Below are 21,508 nucleotides of genomic sequence, written 5' to 3'. Positions count from 1 at the left end.
TTTAAAGAAGTAGCAGTATTAATGAAATACCAATGTGTTCACACAGGTCAATTTAAACAAACAAAAGAGTTAAAATTAGTAATGCTTTTGTGGCTATTACATTATCCCCCACTTTTATCTTAAATATTGATACCCATTGTTGCTCTGTGAAGGGACTATAAACATGGGAAATAGCTATACAGGAGAAAAGAAGCTTAACTATGTAAAATAATGAGAATTGCAAAGCAACACGAGCACGCTAGATGTGAAACTGCAACTGAATTCCAATAGCATTTAAAAGGTCTTCCAATTGCACCTTTTCAACTCCTGCCAAAACCCTGTCATATGTACAAGGTAGAAGCTAAAGAGAAATGTGTCACCCCCCCTTCCAATCTCTAATATTGTAATACTGTGTGTTACTTGAAACAACAGTATATTTAATACAAAAGTAAAAGCAAACAAAAAACCCATCAGAAATCAGAGAAGTGCAATTCTCTTTTTTTAATGTCAATAGCACCTCCATAAAATCCAGATCCTTTCGTGTTTTACACACTAACATTCCTGTTCTGCAGCCGAAACCAGGAAATCGAATGCTAGTCAGAGTATGCCTAACAGCTATTGTCCGGTGCAATACAGAACAGGGAATGTATTTGTAGCATCTCACAGCGTTCTAAAAGAAATCAGGTATTTTGTTTTGAAAAGAAGTTTCGAGACTTACCAAAATCTTGTGCTTTTTTATGGTTTTCTGACTTATCTCAGCTGCCATCAAAGCTTCCTATATTCAAGAAGTAGAAAACAGATACTAGCCAAAAACACGATCTTTCAATACAGAAAGCTGTAGAACTGCATAAATCAACTATTTTTCAGAGCAGAGTGTTTGAAGCAATAGAATTTTTAATGCCATGGTTGGATGAACAGCTTTGAATTCATACTCAAACAAAAGCAGTCAACCAGAGACAAAACTACTTTTGTTTCCATCTGGGTTCACTCCACATTACTATATTAGGATCAAATCGCAAGATTACAATGAAACAGACAATGCAGTTGCATTGGATCATGTTCAAATGAGAACCCTTCACTACCAAAACCTGCGAAAAAAATCATCAGCCAAGTGGGTGGGGGAAGGCTACCTTTCACTTCCCCAGCCCAGAAGTCTTCTCCAGTCAGACTGACTTATATTTAAGTATCTTTTGCTGTTCTTCTACTTATTTCAAATGTACGGAAACAAAACTGGCACTTTTACAAACAAAATGAAACCTTTAACATACATCATAACACACAAGCTATCTACTACCTTGAATGGCTTTCACAAAGGCACACACACAGCTGTCACTTGCAAATTACTGGAGTCTTCAGGGACCAAATGCTGTGATTTACATAAACTGCAAAACTGAACTCATCATATGAGTTTGCTATTCAGATGCGAAAGCATCCACGAGGATTTAAACAAATCTGCATGAGGAATATCATGATTGCATTAACGAAATGAATACGTGCTGAATGGCTTTCCCACTTTTTTTTTTCTGTGGCATGCCTGTTTCGGAGCATCTGTGCCCGAATGGGCATCCAATAAATAACATGTAAATAAGCATTTGCAAGTTACTTTATGCATCATAAGAAGTGTTCTAAATTATTAACTGCAGGACATCAGAATCCAGAACACTGGGTGCATGTTAATATCATCTGTAAGAATGTATTATTATTGTTTTAGTTGTTTAGATATACATGCTTAAAAACACCAATATTTAGACAACCAAATACTAAGCTGCTTTTTTTCCAAGGGAGCTGTTTACCCTTGTTTTTTAATACTGGCTCGGCTTTTTTGTAACATTACTTTCAGCACCAATACCTACAGTTCAAGCCCATATTATTTTGCTTTTAAAAGCTTCAGCACCGAAGGTAAGTAGCGCAGAGCAATGCACAGTACCCTAACACAACCTCTTCATACTATAGTGGAAGCAATATAGAATGTGAAAAATCTAGTGTCCCCCACCAAGTCCATTTCCCTTCCCTCTTTAGTTGGGATAGATCTAGAAAAATATCCACATAGCTCATTAGTTAACTGTTCTGCTGCTTTAAAGCCAAAAACCAGCTTTAATAATTTTCAGTGACAGCTAATACTTTTCATATCTGATGCTGAGAGCAGTATTCACAGCATCTAATTCAGCTACCTCACTTGGGTGCAATTCAGATGAGTTGTTTCAGTAGAAAGACTAACTCTCCAGAGAGATGGAGAGATGTATAGTCAGCTCCTACCCTTTACAAGCATCTACTCAATGATTGTAGGAACAGAAACTATCCAATCCAAACGACCTAGCAAAGTTCATCATCCACCCCAACTTCCAAACAAAGTCTGAAGGAAAAAATGTTGTAAAAATTACTTCGTATTTCTTCTTTTCAAGAAGCCAGTCAATGTGGTCATCTTGGTCCCGCTCTTTAGCCACAACCACATCTCTTGGGCTGATGATATAAAAAAGTGATTCACCTTCCGAATACTCTGCAAATGCATACACAGTTTTATTATTGTTATATTTTCCTTAAGTAAAGCCCTGCTTTTTAGTACACCCTTGAGGGGAATTTAAAAAGAGGAGATGCAAGGAAGACAGTAAGGCTACTCCTGCAGAACATGCTTGTTTGGGAAGCTGTATTCTCCAATAAATTAAAACTGGTTTACATGGCAAAATAGCTTTCAAAAAAATCACTACAGCTTATTGTAAATTCTGATTCATCCACTATGTGTAAACTTTATGATGGTTTAGAACACATTATTATACTTTTAGAGGACTATTACACTACATAGCCTGCAATAAACTTATCCTCCCCATCAAGGTCAAGGCCATCAAAAGCATAAATGATAGATGCCATAACCCCTGGGGACACAGCACATCATTACAGCAATGCATTTGCAATGCTACAAGTTAAGGTTATATGTATAATGCATTTGCTTATACCATAAGCCTTTATTTTTGAGTAAGCTTAAAGTAAAAATGTACTTAAAGGTAAAACCAAACACAGAAGATGACTGTTCAGAATAGTTATTTCCACAGAACCCATGAAGAAACATCATCAGTATTTTGTAGGTACAGCAAAGAAAACCATCCACCATCTGTATCTATACACGCATCCTGAACTGATAAGCAATCCACAAAATAACGCTTGTTTTAAAGCCACCCAAAACATTTAGACTTGTCAGATTAACTAGAATATTCATTAAGCATAAAAGTACAACTGTGGGCATCAATGTTCTGCTTATGGACAAGTATAAAAAAATGCCAATTCTACTGATAGCAGCAGAGATGTTTTAGAGATCAGGAGGAGTCTAGTGGCTTAAGGGCATTGATGCACACAAAGAGGCCTGCCAAGCCTATGATTTGAAGCATGCTGCCAGAGAAGATGCTTAAAAATCAGATTCATGGATTTTAAAAGCCAGAAGGAATGTTTCTGTATAACACAGGCTATATAATCTTCACCAAGAAATTCTACATCAGCTTTGCCATGCATCTTTCTCAACTACAACACATATAACAGAAAACCATTCCATCTTATTTAAAAGATTCAGGTATATATTGTGCCAGGGCTTAATCTCCCCGCCTGTTACATAATTAAATCTATCTTCTAGGTTGAAGGTGCCAAACTCCAGTTTCTATTCATTACATTTTACCATTCTGGGGTCTGTTACACGCTGACAGCTTTGTCAGTACTGGGAAGCTAAGTATCAGTGAGCCCCTTTTAAGTTGATCCAGGTGCATCTTACTGTTGAAATGTCATTTATTCCATCTTCGGCTCTAAAGAAGCTTTTCCAGACACTGTATCACTGATTTCACTATTCCTGAAGCCCTTTGTGTCCAAAGAGACAGAAGAGCTCCTACAGATCACATGTTGAATACATCTTCATCAAACATACTGCCTTCCACGATACTGGACATTACATGAGATCTATATTTCCGCTTTCCCCAGTATGTCTGACTTAACAGATGGCATCAAAAATCATGATGTTTATATATGCAAATTTGTTTTCTTTGATATAACTGCTTCTTGTGGATTTCCACTTTACACTTCAGTGTCATAAACAGTTATAAGACAGTTATTCAAGGAGATGACATACAAATGAAAAAGGAGGCTGAGTCCTCTCAAATCAAGTCTTTTTTAACCAAGTTATGAAAACAAAACAGAACAATATTAAGAACACCTACCTAAATGATAATCTCTACATTCATTTTCCTGAAATCCTCGTACTGTTAGTGCATCAGAAGAGATCTCTTCACACGACTCAGGTAGGGGTTGTACAATATCCAGTCTAGGCCTTGCACAACACTCCACTTCCTAGAAAAACAAACATCTTAGTTGTATCCTACACCATTTACCTTAGCAATGCCAACTGATGGTCATCTACAAACAAAGCTGAAATCCATCAGCTGCAAACGTTACGAAAGGTCCAGTACTTTGCACTGGGTACTCAATTGCAAACAAGCTGCAAAGTGGTGCTCCACAGAGTAGCTGTAATCGCATCTGAAACACAAAGTTATTCCTACTCTTGGCTTGCTTCACTTGAACAGATAAGCGCAGAGAAGGAGGTTTAGACAAGACACAGGTCTAACCCTTCCCCTGAGTTTCCTCGCTATTTTTCTGCTCTTGGTCACAGAAGTTTTCAGGGCTATCACAGATGATCATCAACCATTGCATTCAATAAGCGAACTTCTTGGGTTTTTTTACCCGGTGTTTTAAGTTTGCGCTTTTCAGTGTCCAGCAGCAGTAAGGAAAACATTAATATGAGAATAATCTAAAACACTTGCTGTGCTGATGATCACAGTAACATGAACTTTCAAGTGCAATGTAGGCGGTTATGGTAAGATGACATCATGGATTTTCATCTTCTATCCAAGGGAAATGGCTGTCTTCAAACTAGCTGTATTTTTAATTAAGTCAAGGTCCAAGACAATCCCTCATTTTCTACTTCTGGCTGTGAATTATAACAAAATACAGAACAAAAGAGCGAAGAGACATGCAAAGTGGATTTACACAGCTCTGGCCTACTCATTCGGCAGCAGCACCACTCGGCTCTTTTCTCAATTTAACTGTTCCAGTGCAAAAAAATAAAAAAACAACCAAGAAAAACAATACCAAAGCAAGCCATGAATTCAGTTCTGATCCAGTTTGTCACAAATAGGAAGCTATCATTTGAAACTGTGAAATCAAGCATAGGAAGAACAGTGTTCCTCACAACCCAACAACATTTGTAACTAGCAGCACTTCTGCAAGCTCAGGCAGCTCGGGCTCCATGGAGCCAAGAGGGTTCCCACCACATCAGGGCGCAGACACAGTGTCAGGGAGGAGAGTACTTTTGTTTCCTTGCTAGAGTTACCCAGAGAACTGAGAAGTTATCGAAGTCCAGTATTCAGAGTTTGTTTAAAAGGCTAATTAAAAGCAAATACATGAAAAAATCTCTTTCCTATATTCTATTACCATTACATCACCTGAAATCCTCTTTTCATCTTTGTTTCCTGAAGCAGTTAGAAAGACTTTAACCTTTATCAGTTACTACCTCCTTTATACTAGCTCTTTTCCCATGCTACTACTTCATTAACAGTGGCTTCCCAATTTTCTTGCTCCCTAGCATTTCAACCCACCTTTTCTTCCCCCTTCCTTACCCCATTTGTTTGCCTCCTTTTCTTTCAACAACTCTCCCGCACTAGAGGACTACTGTACCAGCTCTCTTGGGAAACACTGCTGTGGCATTATTTTTCTCCTTAATATAAATAAAGAAATAATAATCTGACATCCTGCAGCAGAGCTAGAAGCTAACCCTATTGATTTCAGCAGGCTCGAGCATTTGTTTGAACCTACAGCATTTCATTGCCTAGCAACTTGTGCACCCAGTTGCTTAAGGTTACTATGGTGATGGTTGTCTAATGCAGACGTACTATCAAAGAGATGATCAAGAGCATCTGCCATTCTCACACCGCAACTTCAAGGATTTCCTCCACTGCCTCACCTTTTATTTGGCAATATGAAATAAATGTCGGAGACAGACACGGCACTCGCCTGCGCGCAGTAAAAATGGCTGACATGAATTCTAATTTCTACCTGTCTTCACACGTATCTGGGTGTACACAACTACAGGTCTTGGAAGCAAGGGAGACAACGATGCCACTCGCAATCATGCATCTCACCCCCGCCCACAGTGACTCTTATTGCTTGAGTTGATCAACTTCACTGCTCTCATTTCTTCTAAGATGCAGTGTCAGCAAGCCTCTCTTATGGTTTAAAAAGATTCTTCATTTCTTCTGGTGCAGAAATATCAGAAAGAAAGAGAGAAAATGAGAGAAAGAGAGAGAGGGGGGAAAGGAAGGAAAAAGGAGAGAGCAGGACTATCTAGAGACCTTCTCTGCCTCCTACAAGAAATAAAGGAATCCAGACAGGACTTCTGAAAGGTAAGTACATTAGTCTTCAGCATCACCTCTGCTAACCTTATTTTATAGGTCAGAGAAGTTTCAAGCACTGTTCACTACCAGCGGACTACACGTTTTTTCACAGATAATCAGATCTGCATGACTAGTTTAAGGCCCAACTCACAGGGCAGTTTAGTGCTGTGAAGAAACTCTAACATAAAAACAATTACCGTTTTTTCGGAAATCTCCTTTACATATGAAAGTATAACAAGCTGGTCGCAGAGAGGTGCAAGTCCACTGATATAGAATTCGGTGTCAAACTGGAAAACTGAAACACAGGAAAGACAACAAATTGTTAAATAAATGAATGTGTTATGAACTACTCCCTAAGAAAAACACAGAACTGATTTTCAGCAGTAGCACTTCAGAGAAATGAAGACTCAATACATATAATAAACCTACAGACTTCCGAGTTGGATCAGTAAGACGAAAAATTACATTTAACAGATTAAATTCCATTAAAGCTTGCAAGAAGAAATGTTTGTGCTCCAGGACATGCCAGAGATGAAAGATTTGAAATGGTCAGCCTAATTTTCAGTAATCGCACTGAAAAAAAGGAAGCAAACCCAAAAGCAAACTCAATAAAATAGGCAATAAATAGAACATCTGCATTGGTTTGCATATTCGCAGCAAGTTACACGGTCATAAGAGAATCACACCTGCTACACCTATTGGTACGATATATGAAAACATAAAGATCATTATTTATTTATCATCACTTTAAACATCACAAGAAGTTTTTCAGATACCCTTATTACAAAGAAAACATATGGTTAAACCGTCCCTTTTCTTGTTCATAAAACTGAAAATGTAATTTCCTAAAATTGGTCTTGAAATCGAGACAGTTACGTGATGACTCTTTTGAGAAAGAGAAAGAAAAAGAGAGCTGAACTGTATTTACTAAAAGGCTCACTAAGGCAGACCTCTGCCTCAGAAATAGCTATTTCGTTTTATTCTGCTGGATTTACAGTGCAGGCATTCACCATCTGGGAAGCCCTTTTTGTGGGCTTCTTTCTCATGGGGCCCAAAACAGGAGTCATCCAAGTGCTTATACTGGAAAAACTTAAACCTATAAGCTTTTACGAAAATATGAGATGCATCACCATTTTCTCCCAAAACACAGTTTTAAGAGACTCTAAACATAAGTAGGGAAAAAAAAGTTTCTTGCTTACTGCTCAGCACATACATTACTAGTATCTACTGTTTACTAAAATAGTTACTAATTATTTTAGCAAAGCAAACAGAAAATGTAGCATAATAACAGTAAAAATAAAGCTTATTTTCTTTAGCTAAGATAATAAGAATGAACAGGAGAAATAATCGTCCTCCTGGTAAAAGAGAAAAAAATACTGTCAAGTAAAGTATAGATTTGACACCTGTCTCTCAATGAATAAGCAAATACTGTTTTTCTCTTAATGACTGCTGACACTTTGTCATCACTGGGGGACCAAAGCACGGCGCAAGGGTAGAGCACTCAATCTATTCTAGGAGAGAATAGGTTCACATTTACAATCCTGTACATAATTATTTTGTTCTAGCCTGCAAGACTGATGGGATTACTTTGACTGTGTCACATGTTGCTCCGAGTGATGATTTTAAACAAACCATGTCAGAAACATCTACATAATATATCTTATTGCCAGTTTACAATATTTAGTATTTGGCATTTTAAAAGAATATGGAAGGCAGTAGGAAAAACATGGAAAAGAAAAAACGAAGTCAAATCCATAATATTGGCTAGAAGGACAAGCAAAGAAGCTTTCACTTCAGCTTTTAAAAGTGACATGAGAAGGCTCTCAAAGGCATATAAAGTATTGGGGTTTGAATTTGGAGAGGAAAACAGTGTGGTGAATGGTACATTCAAAAAGACTATGGGGATAGTTCTAAAGGAACATGTGTGTTTGACTTTCACTGGAACTTTAGTTCTCTTGCCAGTGAAAACGTTTGTAACATCCACATAATGGTGTATTTAGGATCAAGCAGTAGTACTGTTCTGCGAGACAAAACCAAACAAATAAAAATCATCACTTCAAGTTTTGTTTTTAAATAGAGTTTAGTTTCCTTGGTTTCACTTTCATCTTTCTCTCAGCTCGTCCTCCTCAAGAGGCCTTGTTGAAACACAATGCTCTAGCTCTGCTGCCACAGCCTTGAACAAAGAATAGACAGTGCTTCTTGACCTGATAAAAACCTTTGATGCAGCTAATCAAAAAAGTCTTACTGAAAAAAATTATAGAATTTATAGCTACACAGAACACTAATAGGTTAATTTGACTCACTCTCTTGACACTTTGTTGTGATCAAGGGCAAAAAAAAAAGCAACACAGAGGCACTACAGAACTGCTGTTAATTTGAAAAGGATCCAAAACAATTAAAACAAACGCAGTATTGAAGAAAATGGGAATGACCAAGGTATGGCCACGTGTCATACATATTTATGCCTGTCATAAGAGAAGATGTAAGATATGCTGACAGTGGATATACTCTATGTTCAGCATCTACATGCAGCTGTCAAACAAATTACCAGGAAGCAAAACGAAGAAACCTATAAATCCTTTTTTATTGTTCGTTAAATGAAATGTATGAAATACACGACACTACTGAAATAAAACAATTATCAGCTACATTATTTACCCAAACTCTATAAAGCAACTTTCTTTGGAATTTAAAGATCCACACACATGTGGTGGACTAAAACTAGAAGTCTATTTCATTTAATCAAATCTCAAAAAGCAGCCCCTGCTTTTCCAGTGCAGATTTATAGAGTGAAAATCTGGTTACAGTCAGAGGTTTTTGCCATTGATTTCAATGGGGCCAAGGTTTCAACATTGTCTTTTGGTAAAGTAAGCAGGAAGCTGAACTAGCATGCAAAGGATTAACACGAAACTTAATGTGTGGTGAAAAAGAAGGATTTTTTTTTTCATTTTTTAATTCCATATGATATATGAAAGAAATAGAAAAGCCAACACACAAGCTAATTTTTAGGTAGCCCACTTGTATATCAAAGCAACAGAGCCACAAAGCACCATGAACTGGCCCAGCTGACCTAGAACTCCAGTGCACTGTTAGCTGCTGGGGTGATGCCACTATGCTTTACCAAATTACCTTTTAACTAGCTACTTCAGGTACATCTACAAAATTTGCAGTCATAGAATCATACAATTGTTTTGGTTGGAAAAGACCTTCAAGATCATCAAGTCCAACTGTTAAACCAGCACTGCCAAGTCCACCATTAATAAATCATGTCCCTCAGCACCACATCTACACATCTTTTAAATACCTCCAGGGATGGTGACTCTACCACTTCCCTGGGCAGCCTGTTCCAATGCTTGATAACCCTTTCTGTGAAGAAATATTTCCTGATATCCACTCTAAACCTCCCCTGGCACAACTTGAGGCTGTTTCTTCTTGTCCTATTGCTTTTTACCTGGGAGAAGAGACCAACACCTACCTCACTACAACCTCCTTTCAGATAGTTGTAGACAGCAATGTCTCTCCTGAGCCTCCTTTTCTCCAGGCTAAACAACCCCAGGTCCCTCAGCCGTTCCTCGTAAGACTTGTTTTCCAGACCCTTCACCAGCTTCGCTGCCCTTCTTTGGACTCTCTCCAGCACCTCAATGTCTTTCTTGTAGTGAGGGGCCCAAAAGTGAACACAGTATTTGAGGTGCAGCCTCACCAGTGCCGAGTACAGGGGGACAATCACTTCCCTTGCCCTGCTGGCCACACTATTTCTGATACAAGCCAGGATGCTGTTGGCCGCCTTGGCCACCTGGGCACACTGCTGGCTCATATTCAGCCAGCCATCAATCAACACCCCCAGGTCCTTTTCCACCAGGCAGCTTTCCAGCCACTCTTCCCCAGGCCTGTAGCATTGCATGGGGTTGTTGTGCACCAAGTGCAGGACCTGACACTTGGACTTGTTGAACCTCATACAGCAGCTGGCCTCGGCCCATGGATCCAGCCTGTCCAGATCCCCCTGCAGAGACTTCCTACCCTCAGGCAGATCAACACTCCCACCCAGCTTGGTGTCATCTGTGAACTCACTGAGGGTGCACTCAATCCCCTTGTCCAGACCATTGATAAAGATATTATAGGGAACTGGCCCCAATACTGAGCCCTGGGGAACACCACTTGTGACTGGATTTAGTCATTGCTGTAGGCCACAATGCAGCATACCCTTAAGTGTTTTCAAGATGGTATCTCCACCACCACTGCTTTTACTGAGCTACGTTATTTATGCAAAACAAAACAGAATACAAAATGGTATCTTTTGATTAGATATGATCATGTGCATGCGGTTGCATTTGATATAAAACATAAAAAGACTTTTTGTTTTCTTTTTTCGTCACAGTATGTGCATTCAGTTCCAGATAGAGGACCAGAAAAGGTCCAATACAAGTATCACTTAAGCTGTCTTTAGATGGATAGAAGCAAATCACAGAGCATAAAATATACATGGTATATTTTTATTGAAAGAAAAGAATATTCTTACTTTTAGGTGTACTGTTCAGCATAATACTTGAAGAAAATACAAATCTCATTTTTTTTAACACTCATATTTTTCCCTGAAAAATCTTCATATACGAACACCTGCCCCAGCATTTAAGTATTTCCTTACAAATGGTTTCTACCTCCCATAAGGCTCTGTAACAGCCTTCATATATTCAAATTTACAGGGCAGACCTACCTCTGAGTAGAAGCCTGAGCAGAAAGCTCAGGATGTGCCCAATTAAAGAAACATCAACTACGACTCAAAAGGAACTGTAAACTCCTGGGGAGAAGCCATGAAGTAACCCACATGAAGGTCCTTTATTTGGACTTGAATATCCTTAGAACTCCCTGCAAATTTTCTACCTGTACTACTATATGTGAAATCAAGCAACTATTTACCTAATCATGTACATATTGTGATGGTATTTTAATGGACTATCTTTTTCCTTGAATTTCAGTAGGAAGAGCAGTATAGTAAGACTAAAATCGATGGTGGGTCCTATACATCAACGATTAGCAAAAACTGATGCTTCCAAACTTGGAATTCACACCCTCTACTATTTATTTATAATAAAAATGTTGGAAAAGTCATATTCAAATTTATTTTTGTTCAAATGATGAACATTCAGAAAAGCTTTAGAGAAAATTTAGCATTAATCAATCATTCTGTATAAAACTTCGAATGCCACATGGCAAAGAGGATGAGTACTTTCATTAAAGCAAAGCCAGGCAATGAAAATCATACTGTAAATCAAATATGATGACTGAACAAAAAAACCCACCTAGGCTTAAAAATCAAAACTCTGTAAAGCCTCTGTCACTGAAAGCTGTTGCCTTACTATTTGCTACCAGCACAGAATGGAAACAAGCAAGAATTTTGCTACTAAAACAAACCAATTCTCTCAATTATATTATCATACTAATCAGAAACATCAGGAAAAAAGCCCACTACCTCATCATGCCAGTAATCATCCATCTGGTGAAGTCTTCTCTTTCAATTAAATTAGAAAAATGTTTTGCCTACTGTAAGCAGTGTTACAATTTGCTATTTCAACGTCAGTCAGGTTGTGTGAAATATAAGTGCTACCGTGGTGCTGAAATCACCCTACCCCTACTCCATCTCAAGCAGCAATAAAAATCATCTTTAGAAATAGAGCAACTGCCTATACAACTCTCTAGGTACAGACACATGCAACCTTTAAGGAAAACCCGTGGAATCCTTGATGACAACTGGAAAGTCAGGAGCTTAAGCTTCAAAGTTGATTTTCTGAAAAACTCTTTTTTCCATTACACATCGAACTGAGCAAACTTTGTTAACCAACAGGGAAAATATTCATGAGTCTGACAGTCCTGAACAATTTGATCAATAAATTTATAAATGATTAGTTTGGCTTGTGGCAAAACAGAACAAGCAAAAGTCTAAGTGGAATCAGATATATAAATGGGTTGGGTTTTCTTCTTCCTTTTTTTTTGGCAATTTGCTTCTCAGAGTGTAGCAGACTTGCTCCAATGAAATGTTTACATAAATCAGCATATAAAGTTGATGACATTTAGTCACAGTTAATTTCCTGCTCATCACATTCATTAATTAAGCTTTGAGATCTGTCTATATAAAGAGAAAAATGCTGCTATGGTAGATCCCAGTATCTCACTTTACAAGCAAAAAAATAAATATTCCCATGTTTTCTTTTCAGATAAAAATGTGCTATCTCAATGCTTGGTGGTAACCTGCCATGCAGTTATACAGCTATTCCCTTTCAAAACATGCAGATGCGTTGTTAAAAGTTTATCCACAAAACATGTAATTTTTAAACCAGGATTCTGCTTTGTGGGGAATTTGGGGAAATGCAGAGGGGAGAGACAAGTGCTCAAGAGGCATTGCTGGCTAGTTGGCACCTGAAATTAAGTTGAGATTCCTCAGATAAAATCTGGGCTAAAATAAATTGAATAGGAAGTCTCTAATGGACTTCAAGTCTTCTACTGACTTCCAGTGTTAATCTCTATTTTCCACTACCATTAACAACCTGAATAACCGAGGCAAAGATAAAGTACTTCTCCATAAAAGTATATAAAATCCCAAGCTACTTGACAAGGCCATCGAAGACCAGATGCCCCATTTCACTTTGAAAAGGCATCATATTAACTGCAAAGTGCTAATTAGTTCTTCAGCAACCAGCCTTCTCACAGGCACCAGGTGAGGAAGGGTTCCCTGTTCAGACCAGAAATTGTCCAGCATTACAGCTTTTGTACACACATCAGGAGCGAGCACAGAGGTCAAGCACTCTTTAAGAAGGATCACAACGGCATTTAGTCCATGTTAAGCCTGTAATTCAATACCAATACTTTCTAATCAATACACTACTTCACAGCGGTAGCTGACAGAGCTAAACTGATAGGATCTGCTCAGCTAACATACATTTAAACCTAAATAGAAACATTTGACTGGAGTTTATCTTCGACACTGAATGAAGACCCATGTAGGCAATGAACTGTAACATATAACCAGAGACAATGGAAAAGATTACCTAAGAAAAGCACCATTAATATACTGAAAGATGTAAATAAAATTAGCAATGCCACACGATCTTGGTGCATGAGAGCTGTATAATTAATCTAATTTCTCTTACAGGTAATCACAGCATTATCATCTTTAAAATAAAACAGCTAGAACAGTTCAGTGGTGTTACTTTCCCACATTATGGGCCATCTGGTTTAGCATCATGGTAGACACCGTATTTATTTCCTGCCTCAAAGTATAGCTATGTGTCAAGACAGAATCAGAAGATGAGGAGGACCTTGCTACACAGGATCCTATGTACCTAACCTGCAATGCAGTAAATGCTCTGTTTCCTTATTCATGGGCTGCAAACCACTGAAGAAACATTTATGATCTACTAGTGCCATCACAGTTTGCTATGATACTATCATGGAACTTTGAGGCCCTCAGAATGTCTCTAAAACAACATAAATCTGAAACCGTTGAGACATGAGAAAACACTGTATTACCACAGACTTCATATGTATTACCCTGCTGAGCAGAGAAGCGAGTATGTAGTCTCCACTTCTGGTTTTCATTCCAGGTGCAAAATGGTAAAAGTGTGGGGCAGGAACCAAAAAACCCACACCATTAAACATGACAAAAGTTATACTGTCATGTGTTTCATTTTTCGTAAGTGTGTTGCCACATTGTTATGAGTCAAAACATCTGAAGGATATTCAGCTATCCTGCCACCAAAGGATATTCTTGCCTTGTATAAATTCTTTATATTATGAAAGTGTATCAGCTTATGCATCCACTTAGGATATTAATGGTCTTGCAAAAAGCTACACTAGTTGCTGGTCTGTCCATTAATAATATCAGACCTTCCAGATATGCCTTTGAAAAGTAAAGTTGAAATAAAAATTGAAATAGATTCTATGGCATGACACACAGCTCTCAAGAAGACCTTCTATGTGACTACATCAAAAGGTACTGTAATTTATATTGAGACTTGAAGAAATAATGTCTCTCTCTTTTCCCTCCCAAATCTAATACCCACATTTCAATGAGTGCTGCTGGCAGCATTTGGCAGAGCTGTTTCAGTGCTTTGACCTGAAACCAGATAGAAAAATCTCAAGCCTGTTGTTAACAGGCTAAGTGAGATAAAACTCCAGTCCTCAAGAATACAGAGGAGATTTTAGGCTAAAAATTACTTACTTCCACAAACACCTCTAACCTTCAGGTCTGCATCTAAACAGTCTGAAGACAACTTTTTTTTTTTAAATGAAATTCCAATAGACAGTCATGTAAGACTAGCTCCCTCCACATAGACACGTTATAGCAGAAGTAAAAGTTGCCTCTGTTCACTTGTCACTATGTAAACAACGCAATTTAATTATTTTCTAAAAGCTACTTACAGGTACAGAAAAGATTTATATAAAAGATCTGAGGCTAAAACTCAACACTGAACTTCTCCTTGACAAAATTCTCTCAAATATCCTAGAATTCCACAGTCAATTATTCTGTTGGAACCATGTAATCTTAAACAACAAATAGCTTTCAAGTCTCAGTTAATCGTTAGGCATGCCACTGTCTCTCAGTACACAGTTTAGCAACTCTCCTACAGTTTAACAAGTCTCCTAGTTGATTTTCAGAAGCTATTTTAAAACAGTTCTTTCCTGAAATCAGAAAGCAGAGTATACACCTATGCCATGCACCATTCTAATCTGACATGAGCCAGGATCTCGCCCAAACGCTCTTGTCTACAATCTCATGTAATTACAGTCAAGACAAGGAAGACACCAAAGTTTACAAACTGTTGCCCAGTTTGGTCTGCTGAGTCCCAGAGGGCCTATTTACCTTCCCAGCACTACCGCTTCACAGATATTTCCTTTCCCCTGAAGAAACTTCTGGGGACAGTTGTGACTTTTTGTTTACATCCCCCTCTTCCCTTCCAAATTTCTTTGGAATTCTGCTTTACTCAATACACATGTTTTGTAAAGACCCTTTCCATAAATCAGCAATAATGAAATGTATTCACATCACCTAAACTAGACAAATAAGAAAGCAAAGGAGAACATAAAATGCCAATGAAAATAAGGCAACAAAAAGAAATTCAAGTCAATTTTCTAGCACTATACCAAAGAGATGTTTAGAAAAAGAAAAAGGGAAAAAAGTTATGAGAAGTGTAGTCAAACAACAGATAATCAAATAAAGTAGTGTCTATTTTCTCCTTGCTACTACATTGATCATCATTTAACCAAGACGAAAAACCAAGTTCTGTGTAGGAATCTGCACGAAGGGAAAGTTAAGACATCCACTGTTCACACAGGGATCTCTGATTTTAGATGATCATAGAATTTAAGACTCTCTACAAATAAAAAAAAAAAAGAACAACTACACAGAAGAACATTATGACAATCTCATCAACTACAAACGAGGAGATGTTTGTTTCGACTACGTGTTTCCTCTGAACTGTAACAGCTTTTCCAGGCTAGAATATGAAAACAGACCTTTAAAGCTTATATAATTTTGAAAAAGAGCGCATTTGTACAATCATACCTATTTCCACATAGCGGTTTGGAAGGTCACGCATTTCACTGGCATGCCGTTCTTTAACTGAGCAAACCTAGGAAACAGAGATTTGGAACATTATGATGAACAAACCGTAATTCCTAAAGTGATACTAACTTTTCCCAGAAACGCCTTTTCCTATTGAGGCATTCTTTGACGTGCATTTCCGTATTTTGAAAAATACAGGCTGTAAAACAGTGACAATGCATCACTGAAGAAGAAAACCAGACAGGAAAGTTGTAGCTGTCATCCACAGCCTCATAAATATGCTGGGAGAGGAGAAGGAAGATGGACCACATGAGAGAAATCTGAAAACATCTGCCCACTCTGATTTCTTCATAGGAGCGTATATGCAAGTGCGGTTTTGGTATCTTCTCACACTTTGTGTCTCATTACCTTACAATTTCAGTAAGAACATGCTACTGCAACTCCCAATAACAGGAAGAGAGTATGTACATATAAAGAAATGCAAACAACCAAAGGTTGTGAAGCACGCACAGTACAAGGGGGAAGACAGATGCCAAAATTATGACAAACCTCCTCATTTCTAAAACTCTAAGTTTAATGCTCCAAAAGCTTTTTACGCTTCACCTACCTCACTTTACCCTCCTTTTCCATCTACTCCTACCGAGCACTTTTAATTTCCCACTGTGCAGTGATGTAGCAGTCCATTATTAGAAACGGCCAACAGGCTTGTAACGAACTCATGTCAGGTGCTGGTCTGAGCAAATCATAGTCTGCAGCGCACAAGTTCAAAATGCCAGTTCCCTGCTGAACGCAGAACAAAACCCCAAGCAGCCTGTCCTCCCACCCCACCCATTTTTTTCCCCATGGTTGACCGAAATCATGGAGCTGTTTTAGCACTCACAATCTCCTCAGCCCCCAAAACAACCCCCTCCAAAAATACCTCATGGTAAGCTGTTCTTCCTCAATGCTAATCAAATGAATTCAACAGCCCACTAAAAGCTTTCAAAAGAGGAAATCTCTCTAAGGCACAGAGAAGTGTCCCTAAGGATTACATTTGCTGCATGCTCACACAGAGAGATCTGTCTGACTGCTGGGTGTCTATCACGCCTCCTCCTCATGAGGGTCAGTCCAATGACATTTCTAAGGCAGCAGGAGTTCTGCACAGTGTAGTCAAACCAAATTCTATTTTTTTCGATTGTCTTTGCTTTTCAGAAATAATCCTCTGTTTGTCTGTGATAACAGCAAGCATTTATTACAAAGACAGGTAATTGCACCTTTACTGAATTTCCCCAGCCAATAATCAGTGTTAAATTATCCTTCCAGCAAAGGCTGCAGGGATACATATCTGGGCGAAGGCTTATGTCATCGCGAGGCACATTGGTAATTCTTTGCTTGGAGATCATGTCAAGTATCTTCACACCCTGAAAGTTTAAATACAAGAGAACTTTATTCAGTATGACAAACTCCTACTCACCACATCCCATATTATTTTGTATGCTAAGGCAGTTACAGCAGTTTATAGCATAATTTTCAGGATAGAGCTGAGCATGCCAACACAAAAAGCTGTGGATAGAAAGACCCATCTAACCCAGGAGGTGACAGAATGAATGAAGGGATTAGAGTAAGTTAGATATTTTATATTCACATGACAAATGAAAAGATATAAGTGCTTAAGTGACAGATCAGGAACTCCATTCATTAACCAGTTCAGCTTGTTAGGCTGGTGCTACTACTGGAGAAATGAAAAAATCCCAGCTCTTCCACAACAGCCCCCTGTAGAGAAGCAGAAATTTCCACCTTGAAAAAAAGAAAAGATATGAAGCCACAGCTCATTAAGATAAATGAGGCCAATCTGTACTTCTCCAAAAATGCATTTCTACTCTTACATTAAAACAGAAAAGCAAGCATATTTAAGTGATGCTTGTGTTTGTATGCTGAGATTTTTGAATGCCTCCTCAGGAAATCTCCTAAACTAACAGAACAAAAAGTTTAAAGAAAGGAAGATTAAAGTCATTTAAGAGAGAGAGGGGAAAAAAAAGAGCCATTAATCAGATTTTTCCATGCCATTTAGAAAAGGTGATCTATAACCTTTCCAATAGCAAAATGGAGATTAATTTCATGTTAAGTAATGACTTGTTCTTAGCGATTTAAAACCAAAAGTCCCCAAAATAAAACAAAGCATTTTCATAGATATTTCCTTTAAGTTCAGTGAGCAGAAAAAACAACTCTCATGATCACAGAAACGGGGATGGAAGGGACCTTGAAAGGTCAGCGTCCAGGACGCCATTCCATGTTAGGATTTTTCTAGTGACAAAACTGATTTAACAGATTCCCCTGCCTGTTTCTGTTCCCTGCCACCGTGGGTTTCTATGTCCCCAGCTGTACAAATTCAACGGTTGGTACGTCAAAGAGTCTAAACATGGAGGTCATGGTCTAAGCCAGGTTTTGCCTTTTATTTTTTTTAAATCATAAGGAGCAGTAAGCGGTACGGGGGTGGGCCAGGTTGGTTTTCCGGTGATCTTTGTCACTGAAGAACTGTGAGCATGGAACACACTCCTGTTGGCATCTCTTAGGTTAACAGCCATCAAGATTTCAGAAAAAAACCCTTACACACAGCATCTGCAACATACAGAGCCCAGATCTCTGGGTAACATAAACAAGGAACTTGTGCTTTGAGTTTTCTAAGCTCATCTGATATAATTTGCAATCTTGCTTGAAATGCATTTTAATAAAGTTGTCTTTTATTAATCTTACCATTTTATCTTCACGGATGATTTTCAGATAAAAGTGACCGATATCACACCTTCTGTTTTTCTACAAGGCAGTAAATCCTCTATGAGATAGACTAGCTTACATTTAAAGTGCCTCTCAAACCAATAGCATAGGATCCTCTATAGTTAAAAGTATGCCATTTGCATCATGAACTGAAAGGACTTCCAGAGTCAACTTCCTATCATGAAGGAGCCTAAAACTTTCTCAAATGGGAGTTAGGCAGCCTAGTGCCTCTAAGGATTTGGTCCTCAGGTGTCTCAGTTTGTAAAACTTACACTCTTGGTCACGGAGAAAGGAGAAGAGGGTACAGCACCAAACATGGGTTACCTGAGCATCTGACAAGCAGAATTAGACCTTGCTTAAATAACCTGGAGCCCATCTCAGCATATCCAATGCCTAAGAAGCTCACATATATTGTGCCCCCCCCCAAAAAAAAAGGCATAAGAAAATAAAAACTAGGTAGCCATGCACAGACAGTAAGAAGCAAGGCTAAAAAACCATTTTCTCTGACTTTGGAAGAAAAAAAAATGGAACACAGAACCTTGCTAGAGGATGGAGAAATTTTTAAAAAGGTAAAGGGGGAAGGGAAAGGCCAATAACCAAATATATTAATCTTTTGGAGGGCAAATGTCATTTCATTTTTCACTGAAAGATAGGCCCTGACCATGGCTTTTTGTCTCTGACAGATGGCTCTCAACATTTTATTAATATTCTGTGTTCTGATGTGGCATATCATCTCTAGGGATAGCTCTCCTCAACTGTCCTATCTATTCCCAGCAGATTCACCTAGAATATATATATTTTAATTGTATGGCTCCGGAAAGAACAAAACCTTCAAAACAGCTAACGTTATGACGATCAAGCACTCACTGAAGTTTCAATTCTAATGCAGTTATTAAAGGGGAGAAAATAAGTAAAAGTCTACTGCTAAAACTTTCATATCAAACTTGTTTTAAAAGGAATAAAAGAACAATGGCTTTAAAATATTTTAATAAATGCTTCCCTTCAGGAGGAAAAAACAATAGAAGGAGAAAGGCTAGTGCTGCAGAAGTACTTTCACCACATTTTAAAGTAAGACTTTGGGATTTAGACATAATACACACTTAAAAACACATCCCTCAGTGCTGAGCTTTAAAACACAGACCTTGACCCATCAATTAGATATACAGTGATAGGTGAAATACAACACTCAGCATGAAAGCAATGGTTCCCTTTAAAATATGAATTACACTTAGAGCAAAAAGGGCTTATTTTCCCCTAAGTCTACTCTTTTCTAGTGGCCTACCAAAATGAGAAATTACTATTATTGTTTTTTACAATCTGCAACGTTAGAAGTGCATATGATAATGTCACTTCAGTACAAATTACAAAATCCAGACAGGTTTGGGGGTTATTTTTTGGGGGGTGGTGATGTTCTATTTTTTATATAAAGAAGAGTTACACTGGCATTCCTTCCTCAGACAGTTTGCTTCAATAAATTGTACTAGTCAAAACTCTGCTATACAATACTGTACAGTAGTGACCACCCCCAACAGTGGTGCATACAGCTACTTTTCTTAATTTCTTCAAAAGTGGCAATCACATGGAGAACACTGACTAGCCAGCAGGAACCACCAGAAGAAACATCTATGAAGAAATGGGATCTAAAACACTATCCTTCAATGCCTTTTATACTCAATTCTTCAAATGTATTATTTTTCAATGGAATGTTTTGGCAATTAACATGGAAACATTTCAAATATCAGTGTAACACAGCGGTATTTTTGTTCATTTAACAGAGGTGACAAATACTTACCATATTATTGGCCCAAGCAATTAAGTGTCCTCTCCATTTTACATTTCTTATATTTCCTTCCCCTTCATGCAGAACCGAAGGCTTCCATCTATTCATCCAGCCTCTCTCATATAACAGCAACTATGAAGAAGTGCAACAAGAAATACTTCTGTGACACAATGCTGTATGTAAACATGAGGTATTTTATGCTTCATTATCAAGGGTAACAAAAAATACACACCTATCACAAAACAAAAGCAAATACAATCGAACATTTTCATATAGTACATATGCATTGAGAATCTTGTCTACTACAGAATTCAAGTTACTTTAATAATAATAATATTAATAAGCAGGCCTTCCATCAAGTTTCTCCAGAGAACGGTAAGTATAATTATTTCAATTTTAAGGATAAAGAAATTAAGGCATTTCACAACCTAAGCCTACAGCACTAGTGACAACACTTCAGAAAGCTGTTAAAGAAACCAGGCCGCTTCACACCTATCCACTGATCTGGTGACACGCTCCTTCTTCCCTCCAAAAAACATATAGATAGAGATAGAAAAAGTGTCCCATACGCCTGGTGTAGTGAAAGACAATTATCAAAGACCCCCAAGTCTCTGGCCTTTTGCTTGGCCCCATGTGGAACCACACGGCCTTCCACAGGGGTCTAGAGATGCTGCGTGTTAGTCCCACACGTGTAAACTGCACTGTACCACAAGTGCTGTTGATTGTAAAACTCGTGTGATTTGGAATGCCAGGTTCTGCAAACAGGGAAGGTATTTTATAATATCTGAATGCCCAGGAGACGTTACAAAACGCTTTGCAGCAGCACAGAAAAACCCAGATACCTGCAAACAGTCTCCATGACAGTCCAGCTCTTTTACTGGTTCCTGTATGGTATTAGGAAGTTATTTAATAGGATTATAACATGGAATCACTTTGAGTGATGCAAAGTGCAGCACTTGGAGGGATACCTAACTAAGAAGCCAAAGCATCTACAAAGATCACACTCTAAGGTACCAG

The 21,508-nt window shown here is 38.2% G+C and overlaps 1 protein-coding gene across 3 annotated transcripts in view; it reads right to left on the bottom strand.

Annotated features, from left to right (window-relative positions):
- Positions 1-21,508, bottom strand: part of VPS41 (VPS41 subunit of HOPS complex) — a 113,126-nt gene that overhangs the window by 31,686 nt on the left and 59,932 nt on the right. For all 3 annotated transcript variants that reach the window (XM_068405220.1, XM_068405222.1, XM_068405221.1), the window contains 7 exons: positions 20,504-20,623; positions 17,211-17,357; positions 15,958-16,024; positions 6,599-6,696; positions 4,173-4,302; positions 2,361-2,476; positions 698-754 (listed from right to left, as the gene is read on the bottom strand). In XM_068405220.1, coding sequence (XP_068261321.1) covers positions 698-754; positions 2,361-2,476; positions 4,173-4,302; positions 6,599-6,696; positions 15,958-16,024; positions 17,211-17,357; positions 20,504-20,623 — 735 coding nt within the window. The remainder of the gene's footprint in view (positions 1-697; positions 755-2,360; positions 2,477-4,172; positions 4,303-6,598; positions 6,697-15,957; positions 16,025-17,210; positions 17,358-20,503; positions 20,624-21,508) is intronic.

This window comes from Nyctibius grandis, chromosome 7 (genome assembly GCF_013368605.1).
Source record: "Nyctibius grandis isolate bNycGra1 chromosome 7, bNycGra1.pri, whole genome shotgun sequence".
NCBI classification, from domain to species: Eukaryota; Metazoa; Chordata; class Aves; order Nyctibiiformes; family Nyctibiidae; genus Nyctibius; species Nyctibius grandis.
The sequence above is the reverse complement of the archived record's forward strand: the minus strand, read 5'-3'. Positions and strand labels throughout refer to the sequence as shown.